The sequence below is a fragment of the Amblyomma mixtum genome, chromosome 3 (genome assembly GCF_055824585.1).
Source record: "Amblyomma mixtum isolate Tamu chromosome 3, ASM5582458v1, whole genome shotgun sequence".
NCBI lineage: Eukaryota > Metazoa > Arthropoda > Arachnida > Ixodida > Ixodidae > Amblyomma > Amblyomma mixtum.
This window is the reverse complement of record NC_143014.1, coordinates 217454566-217477530: the sequence shown is the minus strand read 5'-3', so window position 1 is coordinate 217477530 and position 22965 is coordinate 217454566. Positions and strand designations below refer to the sequence as shown.

The window sequence follows — 22965 nt, the reverse complement described above, 5'->3', positions numbered from 1 at the left end:
GTTTTTTTGTATTCAACATATTGCCGCTATAAAAAGAAATGCGAACAGCGGTGCGCCTACCCTCTCCGATGTTCACATTGTTTTCATCGCGCTTGTACCTGGGTGGTAACAAAAAGACGCTCCATGATACAACCATGGACGATTCTAGCGTCTTTTTGTTACCACCCAGGACAAGCGCGATGAAAAATACCAGCAGCGGAGGTGCTATAGGCGTCGCGCTGTTCGCATTTCTTTTTACAGCCCCTTGTACCTCCTGCGTGGTCCTTTTTTTAGGCGTTTAAAAAAAGCTTGCGAAATTTAAAAAAAAAAAACGCGTGTCTGCGCTCTTTCCAAAGTCAGCGGCCACCGCTCACTTGGATGGGCTGCACAATATGATACAAAAAAAAAAAAAGACGGAGGCTAACTTGAAGTACGTGACTTCATCGCTTTCCCTTCCATTTTTGTTTTGCATATTTATTTATTATTTATTCCTCAGATGCCCCTAGGTAAGGTTGGTTGGTTTATGTGATTTAACGTCCCAAAGCGACTCCGGCTATTAGAGACGCCGTAGTGAAGGGCTCCGGAAATTTCGACCACTTTGCTATGAGAGACGCCGTAGTGAAGGGCTCCGGAAATTTCGACCACCTGGGGTTCTTTAACGCGCACTGACATCGCACAGTACACGGGCCTCTGAATTTCTCCTCCAAGGAAATTCAGCCGCCGCGGCCGGGATCGAACCCGCGTCTTTCGGATCAGCAGCCGAGCACCATAACCACTGAGCCACCGCGGCGGCGCCCCTGGGTAAGGATTTTACGTGAGGGGTGGGCGGCTTCACAGTAGAAGTTTTATTCCTGTTCTGAAGTTTGTCGTACTGGAATGGTGTACAGCTTCTTCAGGTAGATCATTCCAGTCTTTCGCTGCGTGTGGAAAAAAGGAGTGAAGATGCGACGATACTGATTTTGAATGACTGGTCCGGAATGAAGGTGAGCGAGTGATATGACGTTGTTAGCAAGTGGAACGCGATAGAACTTATGATAAAGGATGAGTCTCGCTATTTTACGTCTTGCTTCCAGTTGAGGAAGGCTCCCACTGGATTTTAGCGCAGTTACACAAGTATAAGAAGAATAGTCGCGAAAAATAAAACGGACTGCGCGGTTTTGGACAGATTCAAGGATGTTAGAATGATTAGTCTGATGAAGTTTCCACACTGAGCATGCATATTCAAGCTTGGGCCTTAGAGATTTGTAGGCGATGGCTTTTACGAAAGGGAGGTAAATTTCAAATTTCGCCGCAGGAAGCCGAGGGTGCGGTTAGCCTCGTTAGTTATTTTAGCAACTTGTGTGACGATCAGAAAAGATTTTGTGTAAAAATAAGTCCAAGATATTTATAAGATGTCACAGAGGATATTCAGAGTTACCAAAAAAATAGGTGTATTCAGAGTTACCAAAAAAATAGGTGAGTGCTAAGAATGGCGGCGGGGGAAAGAGAGTAGTGAGGTTTTATTGACGTCTAAAGACATTAACCAAGTTTTACCCCATTTTTCTACTCTTTGTAAGTCTCGTTGTAAAATGAGAACATACCTATTGTTAATGGGTCGGTAAATAACGCAGTCATCAGCAAATAGACGTATATTAGAATATGTGCCATTAGGAAGATCATTAATGTAAATTAGGAAGAGAAGGGGGCCCAGAACGGAACCTCGAGGTACACCACAAATCACAGGAGACAAAGATGAGAAGTGGTTATTTGCAAAAACCAACTGATGGCGGCTGGTCAAAAAACTAGGTAACCCATTATGGACTAAGGGATTAAGGTTTAGCCGTGAAAATTTTAAGAAAACCTGATTACGAGGAACCTTATCAAGAGCTTTCTCGAAGTCTAAAAACAGTGAATCTACATGTATGTTAAGGTCAATTTGGGAGCTGATGTCGTCTTTATGAAAAGTTAAAGTTGTGTACCGCAGGATAAATTTTAAAAAAATCCCTGCAGACTACGATGAAAGGAGTTATTAGTGACAAGGAACCTCATGATTTGAGAAAATATGACATGCTCCATCAGTTCAGGACATGCACTTATAATGGATATTGGCCGGTAGTCAAGACAAGATGTCGAAGATCCTTTTTGGGGGACTGGAATGATCTTACCTGTTTTCCAATCAAGCGGCACCACTCCAGACAAAGGGACTGTTGAAAGTTATGCGACAGAATGAGACTGGTAATTTCTTTAGTGTTTTTAAGTGCCTGCGCATTAATCTCGTCAATTCCGGAAGATTATGTCAGCCTCAAGGTTTCTATTAATTTACAAATGACACGAGGTTCAAACGTTATGGCATCACAGAATATTGAAGGAGAAAAATAGTTGAGGGTTCCTTCGGAGTCTTTGGTGAAAATTGAACAAAATGCCGAGTTTAGTGCTGTTGCAACATCGGTGTCAGGGATAGGAATGTCATTTTCGTCTAGTATTGCTATCGGTTTCTTTGGTGATGGATTGATAACCTTCAAGAATTGACGAGTGTTATTACGCAACATATCAGGAAGTGAAGAAAAGATTGATCGCTTAGTTTTCGCCTCTTGGGATTGAAACAGTTTATCAATGGAGCGGTACTTTTCCCATGCGTGAGACAGATTAGTTTTTTGGCGACGCGGTAGAGCCTTTTGTTCTTATTGCTGAGGCGTTTTAGTGTGTTATTTAACCAAGGGGAAGACGGCCGTTCAGTTACGATAATGGTAGGAATATGAGCTTTGATCAGTTGCTGCAATTTAGATTTAAAAATAAGCCAGTTATCTTCAACTGAACGACAAGAAAACGTATTAAGAAAGGAGGAACTAAACTGAGTTAGCTTTTCATCGAACGCGGTATAATCACCTTTGTCGTAAAGAGTTGCCTTCTTTTTTACTTTTTCCGGATATGTAATTGGAGACTGATGGATGGCGTGAATTACGGCGTGGTTGCTAAGCCCGGATAAAAAAGTATGTGCAGAAAGGTTATCAGGATGTGTGGCGAACAAGAGGTCGAGCAGGCTGGAGGACTGATTATTATGCCCCGTTGGGTTGGTGATGAACTGTGATAAGCCGAACGCAAGACACGTGTTGAGACATTCACTTTCTTCGCTATTCTTCGATATTGTTAGTGCCATGTCAGAGCATACTATCGCTGGGAAGTTGAAATCACCGAATAGAATTGGTGTTACGATAAGAACGTGTCAGGGTGCGAAGTGCCTCATGGAAACATGCAACAAAGCGGGAATCTGCATTGGGAGGGTGGTAACAAGCTCCTATAGTATTAAAGGCGGGTGGAAAATTTTAGTGCAAACGAACAGTATTTCCAATGTACAGGATATATAAATTTTGAAGCAATGAAGATTACGATTAGTAGCTATTAAAACCCCTCACCCGCGCTTTTCATCATGACCACAACGGAAGATATCAAAGTTTGCTAAAGCGATCTGAAGTGTTGAGGTTTCGATGGAAGAATTTAACCAGGTTTCAATTAAAATTATAACGTTGCTATCTGTGCTGTAAACAAGGTTAGAAACTGAGCTAACCTTTGGCAAAATGCTTCTAACGTTTCTAATGTTAGTATGCAAGATAGAAAAAGGGCATTTTCGCGGCTGATCGTCAGGCTTCACTGTTAGCTACGAATGACGTTGGATAACTTTCTCTGTAGAATGATCATAAACATAGGCAATGTTATCCACTGTTAACCTGTTGTGTCGAAGCTTGTAATGTTTGGCTCAAGATTTTGCAAGAGAAAGGAGCTTTTTGCAGGCGAGCTGAGTGTTTGGTGAATAGTCTGATGATACACTGGAACCGGCATCTTTCAGTTTACCCAAATGAGCCAGTACGCGCTCTTTAACTTTAAAATGTGCAAATTTTACAATTACTGGCCTTGTTTTATTAGCGGCAAATGAACCAGTCCTGTGAGCGCGTTCAATGTCGACTGGCTGTAGTTCGATAGAAAACGTGTCTTTGCAGAGCTCAGGCACCAGACCCTCGGCTTTGGTGGTGTCTGAATGAAAGCTTCGTCTCAATGGGCTTTCGGTGGCCTGCCTATCAGCAGAGTCCTTCATTGAAGGGCTCTGCTATCAGTTATCGGAGACGGCAGCGCGTGCTTTCCATGACCCAATAGAGTATCTCGATATTTCCTCGAAGGACAGCTGGCGGCGCTGCACTTCGTCTTCCATGGAGTGGCTCAAGAATAATGCTGGGAAGACATGCGGGAAGATGAGGCTTCGTGTTTGGCTTGGCTACGGTTGGGCATGAAACGCGGATTCAGCCGTAGCAATACGGCTCAAGTCAAACCTTGAAGAAACGCTGCGAATTTATTGGAGAAGGGAAAAATGCGATTCTGAAATAATACAGTGTGCACACAGAGGAGAGCATCGCGGCGCGACAGCAAATTCCGAGGGACAATCTACGTTTTCGGCCCAAGCCAAATATGAAAGCCAAGCCAAGCCAAATATGAAACCTCGTGTTCCCGGTATAGTCTCTGTAATCGTATTCCCGGCACTACCGAGGAGGATGAAGCGCTCCTTAAGAAGCTCGCATAGACGATGGCGCCGGCTTTTTCTCTACAAGTAGAAACTCTATGCAGGCCGGGCGAAGGTGATGACGCACTTTTCAGGCCGATGCCGACAGCGGCGTCGGCCGCTCTCTTCGACATGGTCAGCGCGCATGCTTCGTTCGTTTTAAACACGGTTGAGGGCGCTACAATCCGGCAGCGCAAAGGCAAACGAAAACGTGCGGTTTAAGTGCTGAAAAACAAAAAAAAAAACACGCAGGAAGTGGTCTTGGTCAAAGCTTTTCGGCCACATGGTCTGCTTCTGAGCCCCGCAGTGGAACACTCAGGGCACCCTTAAAGACCAAAGTTCACTGCTTGACGGGTGCCCTGAATGCTCCAATAGACGGCTGAAAAGTAAACCCTGCGCCCTTAAGGCTATTGAGGGGGCGTACGTTGCTACAATGCACTAAATCGGCTTTTTATGAACGCCTTCTGCAGCTTAACGAAACGCGTTTGGGTCTAAATAAATATTACGAATTTTGTATACTTCATCTCAGCTAATAAAGCGATTATAAAAAATTTTACAACATTGTGATGTGCACCACACGGCGGGTAAACACAAGCCGTTAGTTGCACGCATCTGCAGTGTACCACTTTCTTTTAGCGTTGGCTCAAGTTACGTGAAAATCCCTCTATATGTGTAGATTGTATATCGACGGATGTAAGCGTGTGCATTGTGAGATGTTTATGTAATGCGACCTGGTTGCGCTGACTCGCATAAAAACGTAGTTTTGACGAGCGCGATCATAATACTACAATTTGTAAAAGTCGAAAATAAGATATACGAGGAGTGTCCGGAAAGTAAAGTTAGAGGCCAGCACGGCTCTGGGAAATTTTTATTCCAGAAAACTTTGACTCAAAAGTAATCATTTACATTTCTTCATTTTTTTTCACATATTTGCCCCATTATCCAAAAAATTATTTAGCTTGGCAATCAGCTTTCAGAAGTCTACCGTCGACCGTGAAACTCGATATCTCGATATCGATAAACTCTTGTGAACTCGATATCGGCAAATGGTTTTCCAGCGAGATGTTTCCTCAGACGAACAAACGAGTGAAAATAACTGGACGCCATATGCGGTCCGCACGGGGCATGTTCCAGGATCTTCTATACCTGAATCGTGCCAAAAGCGAGGTGGTGACGTGCGCGGTATGGACTCGGGCGCTCTCATGAAGCAGGTGTGCGCCACTTCTCAGCAGTCGCTGCCGTTTGCTTTAAATGCACTGACGTAACTGTTCCAAAGTTTCTCAGTATGAAGCATAGTTAATTATTGTGTCTGCAGAGGCATAAGTTCGATTTCATGAAATACGTCTCGTCGTCACCTGCCTATATTTCAACGAACCCCATCTTCGATTTGGCAATAGCCATCAGGGACGACAGACGGGCTCGCGCTCGTTTTTCTGCCATAAACTTCGGTCCTGCCTTCCGAGGATTCTTCGCCGCATTCTGTCAATTCTTAACGTCATCAGAAGCAGCACATGTCAGACTGCGAATCTCCGCTGGTGGTTAGCTTCGGTGCGTGCGTGGAGAAATCTCATCACGGATTGCACAGCGCGCTAGGCGGGAGATAGTCAGGATCAGCGCTGTTATTTATCGAATGTGCTATATTGGTCATGCGCAGACGGAGCAAAGTAACTCCATAAGGTAGAAAGAAGCTTAACATATGACAGTGTATGCCACCTCTCGACTAGCTTTGTAACTCATCGGATGGTGTATTCTTACTTTCCGGACATGCCTCATACATTGTACACTTGTGTAGACGCAGGTCGCAGGCAGCCTGTACTCCACTCCAGGTGTTTCTAAGCCGTAAGCGAACTTTTGTATCGGCTAACCTTTCCGGTCGCTTTTCTTTTTTAAAGCACTGTTGAGTTGGGGGCTAGCCACACTATTTCTGGTGGACACACTGCACACATCAAACGGATGTGCTCCCGCTCGGTGGCCACTCGCGAGCGAAAAACAAAGCAGAGAAGCGCCCTTTATGCCGTGTTCTGGTTACGTGGCACCACATGACACGTCCTGTTTCAGTTGTTTACTTCACTTGCACAAAACTTGCTTCTCAGCCATTCAATACACGGGACAACTCTCAGTTCGAAAGTTCCAAACCAACGCGAAAAATACACTACAACTTCGTCATTTTCGCAACTTCAGCGTAATTTTTAGAGTTGGCTCTGCGCGCACTGAAAGAAGCGCGCGAAGTCCAAAATGTCAGCGAGAGGGGTGCGCGTGTGCCGAGCTGTTATGCACTAGAATGTTTAGTGCACAATATTCCAGTATATTACTAGAATATTCTCCAGAACACCGAATGCTTCGCGCGGTATGTGTGTCGCTAGACTACTGAGCCTAAAGTCACGGGTTCGATTCCGGCTGCGGCGAGTGCATTGCTGTAGAGGCGAAATTGAAAAGTGGCCGTATACCGAGAATACGGAGCAAGTTAAAGCGCCTCGTGTGGGTTTAATTCTCAGAACCCTACACAACGCCCTTTTGCTCTGCAACTCGGAAAATAAATAAAAAATAAATAAATGGATCAAGCAAGGAATTATTTCGAGCAATCGTCATGCCAACGATGACATGTGTCCGTGTTTAGCACCATCCTTCTTTTTCATTTGAAAGTGCAATGTTTTGTCAGATACTTAATCGCCGCCGCGGTGGCTCAGTGGTTACGGCGCTCGGCTGCTGACCCGAAAGACGCGGGTTCGATCCCGGCCACGGCGATCGAATTTTCGATGGAGGCGAAATGCTAGAAATCCGTGTATTGTGCGAAGTCAGTCTACGTTAAAGCTCCCCAGGTAGTCGAAATTATCCGGAGCCCTCCACTACGGCGTCCCTCATAGCCTGAGTCACTTTGATACGGTAAACTCCGCAAACCAAACCAAAGCAGTCATATAATCGTTCGCAGAAGTACGAAGGAGCCGTGTCCAGCTTTACCCACATCGCGCAGTTCTCACGCAGCGCATCGCAGCTAACGTGTGTCGTGAGTTTAAAACAAGAAGAGAAGGCAGAAGTTGCGGGAATGGAACCTGACCAGCATATAATGGAAGCGAAGTAATGAACACGCCGATAAAATAGCGCGGACACTGCACGTAGTACAAAAAACATACAGCTGCATTGAAGAATGTAGAAGCTGGGGCGAGTTGGTGGCAGATCATTGTTAAACAGCGCGAACAAGAGAATTACGCGCCCGTGTGCGCGTCGCTCCACAGCGTCGTCCGCGCTGTTTTAATAATTCACTGAACATTTTCAACTAAACAGTTAGAATGCAATAAAAGACTCCTGCCCCCTCTACATGCGACCAATGACAATACTCTTTCAACTTCATGCCTGCAGCCTTGTAACTTTTAACTTTTACATTTCTTTGAAATTTTTGCAGGTTTTTGTACGTTTTTGTGTATACATATGAGATGTTTCTTGCTGCAGTGCTTCCTTGCTACATTGACTGTTTTTGTATGTGCAGCTGTGACTTTAAATCACACTCTACGTTTGTACTCCCGTACACCAATGCCCACCGGTCGATTTGTACGTATCGTAATAAATAATAAATAAATAAAAATGCGCTCAAGTTGTCTGTAACAATAGCGCAAAAAAATAAATAAAGAGGGTATCGCATCTGTTCGAAATTTTGGAAACGATCAGACGTGTATTGTCTTTGCATTTTCATCGGACTGCTTGTGTACAAAAACCGTAGCGCTCACCCTAACTGGCGACAAGCGCTGTGTTCTCTGTACACGGAGCAACGCTGAGAATGAGCGAAGGGAATGGCCAAGTAACGTTAACGAAATGCGTGAGGGGTGTGAGGCACCAAAGGAGGGTGTGGGGGAGGTGAACCTAATTCCAATAATCGCCGACTGCCACACAGATAACTCGAGATGCTAGCCCGTGGACTGATAGTAGTGTGCTCTGAGAAACGAAACTGAACGCGCACTAAATATTTTTTCCCGCATACTGGTGTTTGTTTCTCACAAATTATTGTTTCGCTCAACGTCCGGGCTGTTTAGCAAGTTTCACAACTGTACTTACCTGGTTCAACCACCGAGATCTTAGCCCAGATCGACAAACTGAAAGCTGCTAGCGTCGGGTTGCCGCCAAAGGGCGGCAGTAGCGTCATCAAAGGACTCGTACACCTTGCAACGCTTGCCGCGGTGCCTGTAAACAGTAGATGGCACCACCACTGACTTTTTGCGAAATCCTGGTGTTGGCGGCTTCTGGTTTCTCGATCTCGGCGCAGATGATTGCAGGTTTGTGTCATGTGCAGCTGAGCCTGGTACCGTTGTCAAACTTACTACGAGATAAAAGTTACCGCTATACACAAGCTCTGTGCGAAATTTCACAGCAAACGAGCCAGCGGTTGAGGCGGGAAAATTTGAAGTCTTTACAATAAAGATACACAATACTGCATAGAAGCCACGTTAAATACATTTGTCTTCTGATAGAAATCAGATTTAACCGGGTTTTCTAAAGCATGTTTGGGGCACAGAACTATGCAAGAATCGTTTTTTTACCCGATACCCGGAATGAAGGGCGCTCTGGCTAAGCACCTTAGCCATAGGGCCCTTTATTAAAGGTAAAACACAATTCATCCACTATTCCTGTGTCCATCAGTACCTTGTTTAGAAATTATGCCATTCGGCACTTTTGTTTTCAGTTAATATATGGTGAATGGGGCCCCAGTTCTGTTTGCCCACCTGTGGCAGTTCGACTGCTATCCATTCATTCAGGGGTTCCAGAGAACAGGAGTGACGCCGGAACAATTTAGACTCCGCCGACTGCGCTTGGTCGGCAACGCCAGAACATAGTTCTTCCAAGAATATAGCGTGTTGCGTAAATCAGAGAAAATCGGGAAAAAATTCTCTCGGCCTAACCGCACGTTTGTTGGGGCTCAAATTCCGCACGGAGGTTGCATTTGGTGGTCAGTTCTGTTTTACACAACATTTAGGTGGGGTACTTGCCTGATTCGGTCAGAATTGTTAGGAAATCCCCATCGTCTGCGGCGACGGCGAACCGAAACCGAAAGCCTTCGCAGCAATGGTACCCGTGGCGCCATCTCGCACCCATCGGAGAAACTCAGCTGTGCTAAGTTGATGAGCAAATTATCTTTGCTTGGTGCTCTCTGCTGCGAAGCAGCGCGAGACATCACCGAAAATGCAGTCGTACAGCGATCAAGAGAAGGCCTCACCGCCCTCCCCGGTAGAGAGCTCGTTTGTCCGGTGGGTGCGAGGTAGCACTGTGCGAAGTCTCGGTTTTTTTTCACCGTCGCCGCAAACGATGGAGATTTCAAAATATTTCTGACCGAATCAGGCAATTATCATATCTAAATTTAGTATAAAAGCAAACTGACCACCAACTGTAACCTCTGTGCTAAATTTGATCCCCAGCAAACGTACGATTAGGCCAAGAGATTTTTTTTTCGATTTTTTTTTTATTTACGCAAGTCTAGTAAGAAAAACTGTGGTCAGAACCGAAATCGAAATCGATACGCTGCATAACTTAATAAGCTATGACCGAAACCATTGCAAAAGGCATGTACATATTGACAATAAAATTACCATTCTTGTGCTTTTGGCGGCTTTGCGGCTACGACATATATTTTGAGAATGTCGAGCTACTACTGTATTTAATACCATCTTCTTGCAGCCATAGATACATCGTTTATGATTGCCCCGCCATCTGTCAAATAGCGCGAAAAGCTTCAACGGAAAAGTACCCGTCTCGCACGTTAACACAAAGAATGAAATATAACCGCACTACGTACGCGCGTAGAGATACGTGCGCACATAGATATAGTCCGTAATATTTTCACGTGTGTTGCTGAAAGTGAGCTCTAGATAATTTTATTGACTGCCGCTAAAATTAACAATTTGTTGCATTTAGCTGGGATATTCTTCTCTAAAAGCGTAAAGTCCTCAGAAGGTTCCTCAAGCCGGTTTGCTGCGGCACGTATATAATGGCCCACGTGCGAGTAGCCATAAGCCGTTTTTTCTCCCCGAAAGCCGGCATTTTGAAGTTACCCCTTATTCCGTTGACTTGCCGCTTCGCGACTGCAGCAGGAAAGATGGGTCTCCCCAGGGTGTTTTTCGACGTCACCGCCGACGGCTCACCGCTTGGACGGATAGTAATTGAGGTAAGTTATTTTTAAAGGGTCTGAAGATATCGCAAGGTGGTTTTTAACGTGAAAGCCGGCGGTTGGTACCTCATTCAAATTATGGCGTGCCTCCCACCGTATATAATCTTTAAACCTGCGCCGGTGTAGACGCAACTACAAAATTCTTCGGCATCGAATTTAATGCTGATTAAGCTCGCGTGTGTGTGTCGGGCTGAATGTGTGCCGTTATTTCCCGGATTTACGTTATGCGTAGTAGTAGGCGTGTTTAGGCTTACGTTGATTGTCATTGTTTTAAGTTCACTAACTGTTCCTCCTTGACTAAAACTAGCCTTTCGCTACTTTTTAGCTGCCTTGTAGCATAAGAAGTTAATTTATGAATTCCAGTAGTTCGCCTAGTGAGCAGAAATTGTGCTAGAACTCTTGCCGCCAAATTGATTGTCGGCGGTCGGTGGTTGCGAGTTTTTTTTTTTTTTTTTTTGCAGGAGGGCATTTTTGCAGGTTACTTCCTTGAATTGACCGCGCCCGATCAATCAGTTGCACATTATGTTAACCTTATCGCACGTTGTCTTGTTTTTCAGTTGCGTTCGGATGTGGCCCCTAAGACCGCCGGTAAGTTAACCCTAACCATTGCGTGTATTTCCAATTAAGGACACGTTGTATCGCTGCTGCAAACCGAGATGAGTATCTGTGGCTGCGCGGTGACGCATTTTTTTTTTTCGTTTCGTTTCGTTTTTAGAGAACTTCCGTGCACTTTGCACGGGTGAAAAGGGCTTTGGCTACAGCGGCAGCACCTTCCACCGCGTCATCCCCAACTTCATGTGCCAGGGAGGAGACTTCACGAAGCACAACGGCACTGGCGGCAAGTCCATCTATGGCGAGAAGTTCGAGGATGAAAACTTCATCCTGAAGCACACCGGACCCGGTAAGGCGATCGCAGTTTGTGGTGACCGTTCGTTCGATTCGCATTGCCGTACGTCCGCGATTGTTCGGGGGCCTCGCCTTATCGCGACAGATAGCGGGCGCCTCAAGTGTGCGCTCAGAGCAGCGTCTGGAGCACTGACGGCCGTTCCACTTCTCGTTTCTGCAGGTATTCTGTCTATGGCCAATGCTGGCCCAAACACCAATGGCTCGCAGTTTTTCCTCACCACTGTCAAGACTCCTTGGTAAGCTTTGGATCTCGGTTTTCCTTATTGTTCTGAATAGGTGGTGACCTGCACTTGTAATTGTGCCTTTGGTCATTGCCATTTGTTGGGGCTCAACTTGCAATATGTGGGTGCTATCTTTATGCTTGAAATGCAGTGGCACTTTGGTTTTGCTTTTTTCTGAACAATTTGCTGTGTCCATAGCAGTCATTAGCTGTGCGTTGTCCTGGTGTCCAAATGCTTGCATAATTTTTCTGAAGGAAGTAATTGCTTGTTAATAATTCAGTGCCTCTTCAATATATAAGGCTACTGATCCAGTTGTCAAAGCTACAATTTTTCTTTGTAGCTTTGGCTGCTGGTACTGCAATGTGATTGCTCATTGGGAAATAGAACCAGAGCTGCTTTGTTTCATCACAATGAGATTTCTTGTACTTGTTTTTCTGCTCTCGTGGATTTCCAAGGCCTAGCAGATTTCATTTGTCATGCAAGTTTCTTTACTTGCTTGCTGAACTGTCAAGGCCATTGAGAATTTTTATATGCTGTAAAGTTTGTGCGCTGTTCATGCTTTCGTTTCGAAAAGCGAGGTGGCATAGTGTTGACAGCTTGGTTTTGAAGCCAAAGGCATGCTGCTTATGGTATTCGCTTGTTTCGGCGGAGAGTCTTGCATTGCATCTATGGGAAAATCCTCTGCTAATTTTTTTGTCATTTTGGCATGCCCTGGTAATTATCTGTGTGGAGAAGCTGTTCTGTTTAAAGTTTAAGAGGACACAGTATAAAACAAAGTTGGCGTTTATCAATGTGTTACTGTTCTAATCTCATTCCACTGTGGTTGCTTAGTGGTTATGCTGCCTGGCTGCTGACCTGAAATACGCAGGTTTAATCCCGGCCACGGCATTGTCATTTCGATGGAGCTGAAATGCTAGTGACCTGTGTATTGTGCAATATTGGTGCACTTTAGGGAGCACCAGGTGGTCGAAATTATCCAGAGCCCTCCACTATGGCGTCCCTCATAACCTAAGTTACTCTGGAATGTTAAACCCCATAAACTGAAAACGGAACTTTTTATCAGAAGACCAAAAGAAAAGTTAAGGGATTGCCTTCATTGGCTGCTTGAACAAGTTAGTTTTGTGTACGTGGATCCCTGAGGCAAGGTTACACTGCCATGCGCCCTCAGTCTCTTTTGGTATTGACGCTGCAAGTTTGAATCAAATGGTGGGTGAATTGTAAAGCCATAGGATCAATTATTACAGAACAATAGTTGTCCTCAAGGAGTGGTTGAAAGTACCTTTTTGTTTAAAGAATTGCTTTGAATTCACCAGTTGCATGTCGAGCCAGTGCCCATATGACCGTTCCTATGCAGGTCCCATTCCATTTTTGTATTTCCCACAGTATCTTCAACAACTGTGATAAGATAGTATGTTCCCATCTGTACAATTCAGTGACTGTGGAACAGTCACTTCGGCCAAGTTCAGGACAACTCTACCACAGAGGAAGCTGGGCCTACTTCTGTGTTCTGTTTCCTGCCCTTGGTCACTAGCTTCAGCGACACCACATGCCATCTTGATTCTTTGCTACTGGCTTGGGGCCAGCAATAGCAGGGGGCGTGGTGTTGCTTCGAGCAAGGACAGGAAACGACGTGTTGGATGGGTATTTATATTATACCGGCCCAGCTTTGTTGGTTGAGTTGTAATCGCCTTGGCCGAAGTGTCTGCTTTTAGGTAATTGAATTGTATGATTGGGTATGTCAGTCCTTTTATTGCATTACCTTTGCTGAAGAGTCTGCCGGTAGTTGTTGCTATTAGTGGCCGCCAGAAGGCAGCTGCAGTGGTTTATGCAGTTTCAAAGCAGCAGTCGACTTTATGACAACTGATGGTCATATTTAGGTTGTCTGGACTTATTAAATGATTAAATGGATTTGTACACAGTGTGCCAGGAAGATGGCCTGTAGTAGCAGAAACTAGTCATTTCTTGCATTGTGGCCAAGCGATGTAGTCTCAACGTTGCCATGAGCATAGTAATGGTGAGCTGGTTGAAAACGATTAGCACTGTGGCCATTGCATTAACAGTACACGCGTGCAATAAGTTTGGTTGGCCTATTGTGCATTCCAGCTGGTTCAGTTTCGGAGTCCAAACCGAGCTTCATCACCCCACAAGCATGGGAATACATTTTGTTTCCTTAAATTTGAAAATGCCTGTTGCAGTTGCCTACCTGCTTGTGCAGTGCTGCTTACCACCATCTAACTAGCATTGGCGTCACAGTGGCTGCCTGGGAATCGGCTGCTTTAGTGTGCGCTTTGGAAGCTATATGCAATGCACAGTCTTGGTGCCTGTGATGCCATGTGCAGGTTGTCTGTTTAAATCTGGGTATGCACATATAACTCTGGAGCCTTTTGGGGAGAGAGAGAGAAATGAAAAAAGGGCCCCAATTCAAGGTGCAGAGCTCCTGTGTTACATCCTGGTCTAGTTTCTTCTAATACTGAACGGTGTTGTCCATCGCGGTAAGCAGCTTGCTGTAGAAAGGGAAGTCTGAATTGGTATAAATGTACAGGAGTGTGCTTTTTTCTTTTCTCAACTCAGAATTGAACATACCGCATAAACGCACACGTGTAAGGGGCCACACCCTGTTTTCTCGAAGGGAGTATTTAAAAAAATATCCATGGAACTGCTGCACTCAAACAAGCACGACCCACGCGGGAATAGCCTTCGAAATGCATGTGCCGTGGCCTCCGCGATCAGCTCTGGCTGCAAGTAAGAGCGCTTGACCGCGGAGGCCGTGCGCATGCCCACAGCTTTCAGGTGCCGCCCTCAAACAGTGCCAGAGGCCATAGGCCATCATCGTCAACTTTTTCCTGCTCCTGCTATCCATACCAGTATCACCAGCTCCAGCTTTTCGTGGCTTTCAAAGACACATGAATGATAGTAGCATGCTAGTTCACCGTAGTTGTGGCTTTCATGTTCTGTCGCCGAGCGTTGCAGTTTTAGCACAACGGGCAAGCACCTTTAGCTACACTGCTTACTCTCGAGTTTACTCTCGAAGGCGGTAAGCGTGCGGCGGGCCGGAAGTTCGATGTGGCCGAGAAGTGCGGCAGTTGCGACTGCGGCATGCCTAAATTTTCTTATTTGACTCCAAGCGCCGAGGTTTTTCGTGGGCCTAAGTCTGGAATTCCGCCTGGAGATGCTTTCCAAACAGACGTTTAAAGTGGGGATCCCTGAAAACTGTGTGTGGAATTTGGCATGCACGGCTGTTCCTTCCGATGTACGTGCTGCGTGTCCGCAGCAGCTGCGACGGCAGCAACACTAGCGAGTAGTAGTAGTAGCAGTAGTCAGTTCAGCAAAACCTTGAAATAAGCTTTGCTTGTAGAATGTGCGTGTGTTTTTTTTTTCCCCACGTGAGGTTTGGACAAATACAGTATTGATCAGTGCAAAGTTCGGGTGCGCCTACTAGTTTGCGAGTAAATACGGTAATTGACCTCAGTGATGTAGGTACGTTGTCAATAATTTGAAAGGTGTGTGTGTGTGCGGTCTGCTGTCTAGCTAGCAGTGTTCAGTGCACACAGGCTGCAACAGCAAATACTGTTTCTAAAAGCTGCATGTAACCGACTTAGCGTTTTTCTTATTTTCCAGGCTTGATGGAAAGCACGTTGTCTTTGGCTCTGTAGTTGAGGGCATGGACGTTGTGAAAAAGATGGAGAGCTACGGCAGCCAGAGTGGCAAGACCTCGAAGAAGTTGGTGGTGCAGTCCTCTGGCCAGCTGTCCTAAGCGCACAACCATGCAGATGAGCAGTGCTCTATCACTTACTTCCACACGCTTATCCTACAACACTTCAGGCCTCTCTCCTTTGTTCTCCTAATATAAATAGACATTGGCTACCTGCCATTCCATGAATTGCACCACTATTGGTATGTCTGCTAATCTTAAAGACTGTGGTTGTATTATCTGTGTGTTGTACACACTCCGTAAATGTGTTGAAATAAAATTTCATTTCCACCTTACCTGTTCATTCTTTGAAATGGCCTCTTGTAGCTGTAGTTCATTCTTTGAAATGGCCTCTTGTAGCTGTAGCCGCATATGTGAGACTTGTAAGCACTTGGGAGCAGCTCTCTTGCAGCAACCAATGCCTAGTTTGTAGAGCTTTCACCCCACAGTGAAAACAAGTTAATCGCTTGAAAAGGTTTTAGGCTGCGAGATTACTTTGACAGGCTTCTTGAGCATGTCTACTTCTTGGTTGTGGAGGAATTCTGTGCGGCTTTCACAAATGTGGATGGTACTTCACTGCAGACGGCAGCTGATTAAGGTGAGGATTGCTCATCAATTTGTATGGAAGCACACAGCAGCATGCTTACAGCACCCCAGAGTTCGGTTGTTCCATTTGCCATGGGAGACTGCCACGAAAGTAACTGACCTCCCCCTCTGTTCTGAGCCATGTTTCACTGCATGCAGCTGCCACCTGGTGATGCACTTCTGGTTTCAAAACTGGCGCAATGCATTGGTCTAGACATTTCCCCCGTCTTCTTGTTCGCAGCTGACACATTCCATTGGTTTTGAACAGAGAGGCTGATGACTGTCTCTCTTTGTAGCTGAACACCAGTGCAGTTGAGGTGTCCACCAACAGAGTGAGCCAGTTATGCACCTCTCCTCAAAACCAGTACACAGTACTTAAAAAAAAAAAAAACAGCAGTTTGTAACTAGGCCGTGGTCCATGTGTCCTGTAATACTCCAATCGCAACACTAAATGGAATCTGCTTCTGAAGCGACAGCTTCTCTACAGACAGTGTAAATTTGACGTTCAGCTGAGAGAGAGATCAAACCATGAAAAAAAAAAAATTGAATGCATATCCATGCCTCGGGAGTCGGAACCTGTGGCTGCATGAACACATCCCCTTCCCATGCATTTTAGGCCATGTTCAGGTACAAGTTTCTCAAAAACTAATAGGAGTACCGTTATATATATCATTTTGTTCCAAATTTCCTACACTTTTTACTGAACTAGAATAATTGAAGTGTTTTGGAAATTTGATTTTTAATGAAATTTCTACCTGTAGTACATAAATTTCGGCTTTCTTAGGGCATTTGACAATTCATAACGGAAAAATCCTGAGTGAAATTTGTTAATTCTAGTTCAGTAGTTGCCAACACTTATGTAGATGGTTTCAAAAGAAAATCAGCTGTCTGTCTTGAGAGACATTGGAAATAATGGTACCTTTGTAAGAAAAAACAGTTTTGAGATAATTGAGCCTAAAGTGAAAAAAGATCTGAAAAAACAATTTTTTATTCGCACAAACACATTAATAGTAATTGGCTTAATAGCCCCCTGCTTCGTAGTCAATGTCGCAGTCAATTTTTTCCCTTTGGGCTTGTCGCTTTGCTTGCCGGGCCTCTTTTGTGAGCTGTCATGTTGCTCGGTGAGCAAAGTACATACGCTTGTGGTCAGCTTCCTTCAGCCACTTGATGGGGTTGCACCCTGGGTTCAATCCACACGCCTTGAAAACATTGTCCCGGGCAATGCTATTATCATTAAATTAAATAACAGCGTCCAGTGCTACCATCCTTAGGGTCCGAAACCTAACAAACGCGCGCTTTGCCACAATTTCGATGAGCTCAACACTTCCACCGCACTGTCTACACACACAACTCTGTGTAATTGCGGCACAAATGCCGTCTATGTCCATTAAGGCATATTTGGTGGCGCTCTGTGGCACATGCTCTTCCTCGAAGCACGCAGAAAATCTTGAAAGCTTCGGTGACGAGGAGCTGGCGCGTTGGGCGTTCGGCGTCTCATTAGGTCGTGGACATCCTTTTGCTTTTTCACGATGAGTGTAACCGTTGCCGTGAAATTCACGCCTGACGAAGGCCTTCTTTGCCCTCGGCATCTCAACAACCAACACCGGCACAAAGTGCAATACTCATCGGAAGGGAAAGCACTCGGACGCAGCTGCATGAAGGTTGCAGAAACGTGCAAAAAACGTGCGCACCGTCTCAGGATTGTTTTGGCTAAAAAAGACAGCTGAACAATAGTTGCCAAACAATTTTCTATATGTAGCTGATTTCAGACAAGCTTTGAAATCAGGTGGTGGACTTTTTGGTTGAAAAAATTGGCGATAAATGTGGAGCGTATCAGGAAAGGGGGCGTGGCCGCTGACTACTTGGTTTTGGAAAAAGCATTTTTCAGCCCCAAATATGGCTTCCTGAGGAAAGTACGCTCATTGAACATATGTAGAATGAATTGAACTTCTCAAATTGCAAAAGAAAAAAAAAACAATTCTTTTCTAATTTTACCTTACCCTGTGCCCTTAAGGGCTGCTCAGAGACCACTAGGCTATCGCCGCAGCCAACACTCATGTTAAACTGCACCACATTCTTGCGCTGTGCATTGGAGAGCGTAGTCTTCATCAACTTCCATCTGCTCCGCAGCACTGCCTGCTCACCATCTTCTTCTGCGTAGCACAAATCCGTGCTTTCGATTCGAGTGTAGTAAACATTGTAGTTTTTTTTTATGTTTAACTATATTAAACAAGCCAGGTTTCAAAATTCTAGAGCTTATAATTTTTTCTTGCAATAATCATCTTGTTTAGGTAACAAGAGAAGTTCCGACGGACTACTTTTGTGTGACGGTCCTGAATGCGGGGAGAGCTTCACTGCAGAGCTAGTTGTATCGGGCAGCACCCACATGCGTCATGTTTAAGAACTTGAAGTGGGGCTCAGTTACTTCTGTCTGATAGTATGCAACCAAGCAGACTCGTGCATTTCATGCATCAAATTTAATTTGGTAGCAAGTTCCTAAACTGAACTTTAACTTTTATTTAAAAAATTGCAATTCTGTAAACAGTTATATTTTGACTAATGCATATAGCCTTGAAACATTTTCACCTCCTCATGTCTCTCCTCATTGGTGCAGCTATTCTGGCATTGCCTGCCCCTCAACTTCTCTAGTGTCCTAGCCAGAGCAACCACAGCCAAAGTAGGGAACCCAGCCTTCAATATGTCAACCCAATGTTGGAGGTGTCTTCAACCAGGTGTACAGAAGACTTTGCTAAGGCATTTTGCAAACAACGAAGCAATGGCCCTTTTTCTAAGCCTTTGAGCAGGTGGAGTATGGCATAGGTCCTTTCGGGCTTGTGACAAGTACATCCGGCATACAGAGTGACCAAAAAATACTTTAAAATACCATAACTTTTAAACGCACAAATGTAATGGGACACTTTTTCTGTTCTTTTTTTTTTTTAAAGCTTATATTTAAGGTAAAGTGTCCACAGTAGAGCTGTGCACGGGCCGCAAATCTCAGCCTGCGCCCGGCCCGGCCCGACACTGAAGAAACCTAAGCCCACCCGGGCCCAGCCCGGGCCCGGCCCGACCTGCAAAACTGAAATTGAAGTGACGACGAAACAGAAAGCGATAATTTAAGGACAATCAGTTTATTTCAATGCTTTTAAAATGCTCGGCTCTCATGGTCTAGATGAAAATTAGTGAGTATATGCAAACACGGCGCATGTAGGGAGTTATCGCTCCAAGTTATTATGTAAAAACAACAAATTGTCCATTGATGACGGCTTGAGGCAAGTGCGGCGCTCCTGCATATTGAACCCAGCAGCGCTGAAATTTCTCTCGCTGCTTGAACTGGTAGCCGGAATGGCTAACACTTTCTTGGCAAGAAGAGAAAGCTTTGGGTACGTCGCTGCCTTGCTTCTCCAAAACTGTGACAGCTCAAACTCTGAGCAAGGGGGCTGGAGCCACGCAGGAGCAATCGCGATCGCGAAGCCCGGCCGGCCCGTCCGAGACAAATATAGGAGGTATTCACATGACGTCATCCGCAAGGGGCGCTAGCTGCCGGCGCGGCATTCGCCATGTTGGTGGTCGCGCGCGCGCGTCCGCCGCAGCCAGCCGCAGCGTTTAAATAGCTGGTGATGGGTGAAATGTGAGTGTATTTCGCGTCTCGCCGCAGATAATTTCTGTCCGACCTGTACCGCCGCGTGACTGAGTAAATATTCCGTGAACTGTGCGAAGCAGAAAAGAGCGGGCACGCTCAGAAGGTTCTACTTTGTGAAAAGGTCGACGCCCCGTAGGAATGCGGAGGCGCCGGCATGGTGTGCGACGTACAGGACTGCTGCCGCCTGTTGAATTCACCGGTATCGAGGCCAACCTTGTGCACGGCTTAAGTTTGCTGACAAGCCAAGGAATTAAAGCATACAAACCTATGAGAGGGTGCAATTACTTGACAAGCGGGTGAGTCCAAGAGCCGTGCTGAGGGTGCCGACGGCCGAAGTGCCGTTTTTGCAGAGGTGAGTAATTCGAAGGGTCTGTTCGCTTAGCTGTAGCTTAACTTGTCACCTCTATCTGCTGAAAGTGACATGTTGCTACGGCTTGAAGCAGCGCTACGTAGCTACAATCAAAACTGCAAAATATTCTCGCTGGGTCTGACGTTCTTGCTGCGAGCATTTGTTTGACCGTTCTGCCGCTGGAATTATCAGTTTCTGCGGTGCCAGTTTTGGAATTTCGCTAGTTAATCGTGCTGTTTATCCACGACAGTTATCAACTGATATTAAAAGCTGCAAGTCGTGTACATTTTTGCGTGCAGTGCAGCCAGCCAGTTTTGCTGCCGAGTTGAGGCAGCTCTGTTTTATCACGGCACAGAGGAATTCTGCTGCAAACTTCATGCACAATAAGCGTACGCGGTCGCTGATGCATTTAACAACGTGCAAATATGTTACTGATCACTAACAGTTCAGCCGCCGCGGTGGCTCAGCGGTTATGGTGCTCGGCTGCTGACCCGAAAGACGCGGGTTCGATCCCGGCCGCGGTGGCTAGAATTTCTTTGGAGGAGAAATTCTAGAGGCCCGTGTACTGTGTGATGTCAGTGCACGTTAAAGAACCCCAGGTGGTCGAAATTTCCGGAGCCCTCCACTACGGCGTCTCTCATAGCCTTAGTCGCTTTGGGACGTTAAACCCCATAAAACCATAAACTAACAGTTCAGGCCGGGTACCTCACGGCGTACCGTGTTTGCTGCGCGAGCTAGCGTGAAACGACCGCAAACATGGCGCGTTTGCCGCGGCGACGCTCGCGCCGTCTGGTAGCGCGGCCTCAGTGAATACCTCCTATACCGTGGCCCGAGCCCGGCCCCGGCCCGGGTGAATAGACTTCCGCAAGGCCCGAGCCCGGCCCGCGGGCCGGGTACGGGCTTTCAGGCCGGCCCGAGCCCGTGCACAGCTCTAGTCCACAGTATGATCCGATACAGTCCCAAAATTCTTCAAAATAGCCGCGATGCCTTCCATAGTGATTTCGCTCCAGGCCTTCTTAAGAGCACGGTTTAGTGATTTGTTGGATTTGTACTTGAAGGACTGAGATAGGGGAAATTTGATGGCCAAACTTTCTTTGTTCAAAAGTGAGGAGGTTTGCCTTGCACCACTCGCGGGGGGGGGGGGGGGGGGTCTTCACACTTGTGCTGGAGCCTAGTATTTGCGAAAGCCGCCAGTAAATGTTTCTTGCATTCTCTTGAGCCCAGGGAAGGTGCCGCCCTCCGGGATTTGCTCGAAGATTGTCTTCACGTTGATATTGATAGATTTTTTTCACAAAAACAAGCTTCCTCTCCTCAAGGCCTGAAACCTCACGAAAAACCATGACACCCTTGGTCAAGCGGCTTTTTTTTTTCACTCACACAACTGACAGAGGACCATTCGGCAGCAAGCCTCAATAATTTTGCGAATTTCAGGCCAGTTTAAGAGTGAAAATCTTCTGATTGTTGAACAGAATCTGGTTTGGGACTTCGCCACAGCTCAGCTGCTTCATCGTGGCAGTTTTCCAATCTGGAGACCTTCATCTGGTCCCTGAGCAGCTGTCCTTTTGCTAATTCGTGCACTTAGAGTCCTAGGTCCTGTTTGACAAGTAGCTGCATGGTAGAGTCGCTAATTTCATGCTCCTGTGAGTTTGTGTTTTTCAGGAGATTCTGCTAGATTTTTTTTGCACGCGGCCAATTTTATCTCCCGTGTTCTGGTTGTTCTAGGTTTTCCACTCTACTGCTGGCCCTTGATGCCTCCTATCTTCTGGAATAGGTTTATGACACGATGGACTTGCACTTTCAGCAATTTGAGCATCTCTGAAATTACTATTTTCTGCCTGTGGCACCTGTAGTTCTTCAGAGACAATTTTACCCCAGCAATATCACACCAATAGCATTAAAAATACAGTTGTATATGAAAAAAAAGCAGAAAGCAAATGAATGCAACAATATCGCTACTCAAAAATGCAAACAAAAAATAAAATTGAAAGCACATTACAGTACCTTTCGGTCACCCTGCGCATGATTCGATGTTCAGAGGTCACATTGATATCTGAAAACTGAATTATTATGGTCTGGCAATTCCTAAGTGAAGGTGAGACCCCTCCCATTTAGTTTAAAAGCAGATTAAACATATTCCATGGAAGCTGTGTGCATCTTGCTAGGCTCATGTAGGAACAACCAAATGATCGTGCACATTTTTTCAAACTTGTCCATGTGTTTTCTGTCCAGACAGCACACCAGACCACACTGGATAGCCTTATCTGGCTTTTTCTTGCATTTGCAGCTTATCACATTTCAGACTAATGCTCAGTCCTGTAAACTGTAGCAAACATTTATCCCTAACTTATTTCAATAAATAACCACCCTGTGTTTGCTGCACTATGGCCTTGGTTGCCGCTGCACCATTAACCCCCAAATACTAAGCCTTGGGTCGTTGCAATGACCCAAGGTGAACAGATTTTAATATGGAATGCATTGTCTCAACTGACGTGTGCATTTCTTATATTCGAAAATAATAAGGAAAAATGATTTGATGAAAGAGGGAAGGGAAAAGGAGTTTTTTACGTGTGGATTCTGCCATGAATGTAAGCAGTGCATACAAATCATTCTAAGTAGGCACTTACAAGGGGTTTAGCACAAGGCAAACATGCCAGTCATTTATTGCACTGCAATGCCAATTATCTCTGAAACTTTGTGTGCCCTGCTGTCCATTAATTTATGTGCAAGAAAAACAAATAGCTGCCCTTGCTTTAGACGGCCAGTGTCAAATGGTTGTTGCTGCCCCACAATGTTGTACGAGTGTTTGCCCAATGGTAATGCTAAAACAGCCACATATTTTGATTTCAAATTCAGCATTACAAAATAGGGTCACTGACTTGCAACACCTTTGGCTTTGATGAGATTGTATGCTT

The 22965-nt window shown here is 45.5% G+C and overlaps 1 protein-coding gene across 1 annotated transcript; it reads left to right on the top strand.

Moving 5' to 3' along the window:
• The first annotated feature begins 10327 nt into the window (after nt 1-10327).
• Nucleotides 10328-15772, top strand: LOC149353691 (peptidyl-prolyl cis-trans isomerase-like). Its single transcript, XM_089582728.1, has 5 exons — nt 10328-10655; nt 11216-11246; nt 11374-11559; nt 11725-11800; nt 15404-15772. The coding sequence occupies exons 1-5, from the start codon at nt 10479-10481 to the stop codon at nt 15537-15539; spliced, it is 606 nt and encodes a 201-aa protein (XP_089438854.1). The 5' UTR covers nt 10328-10478; the 3' UTR covers nt 15540-15772.
• Nucleotides 15773-22965: the final 7193 nt, after the last annotated feature.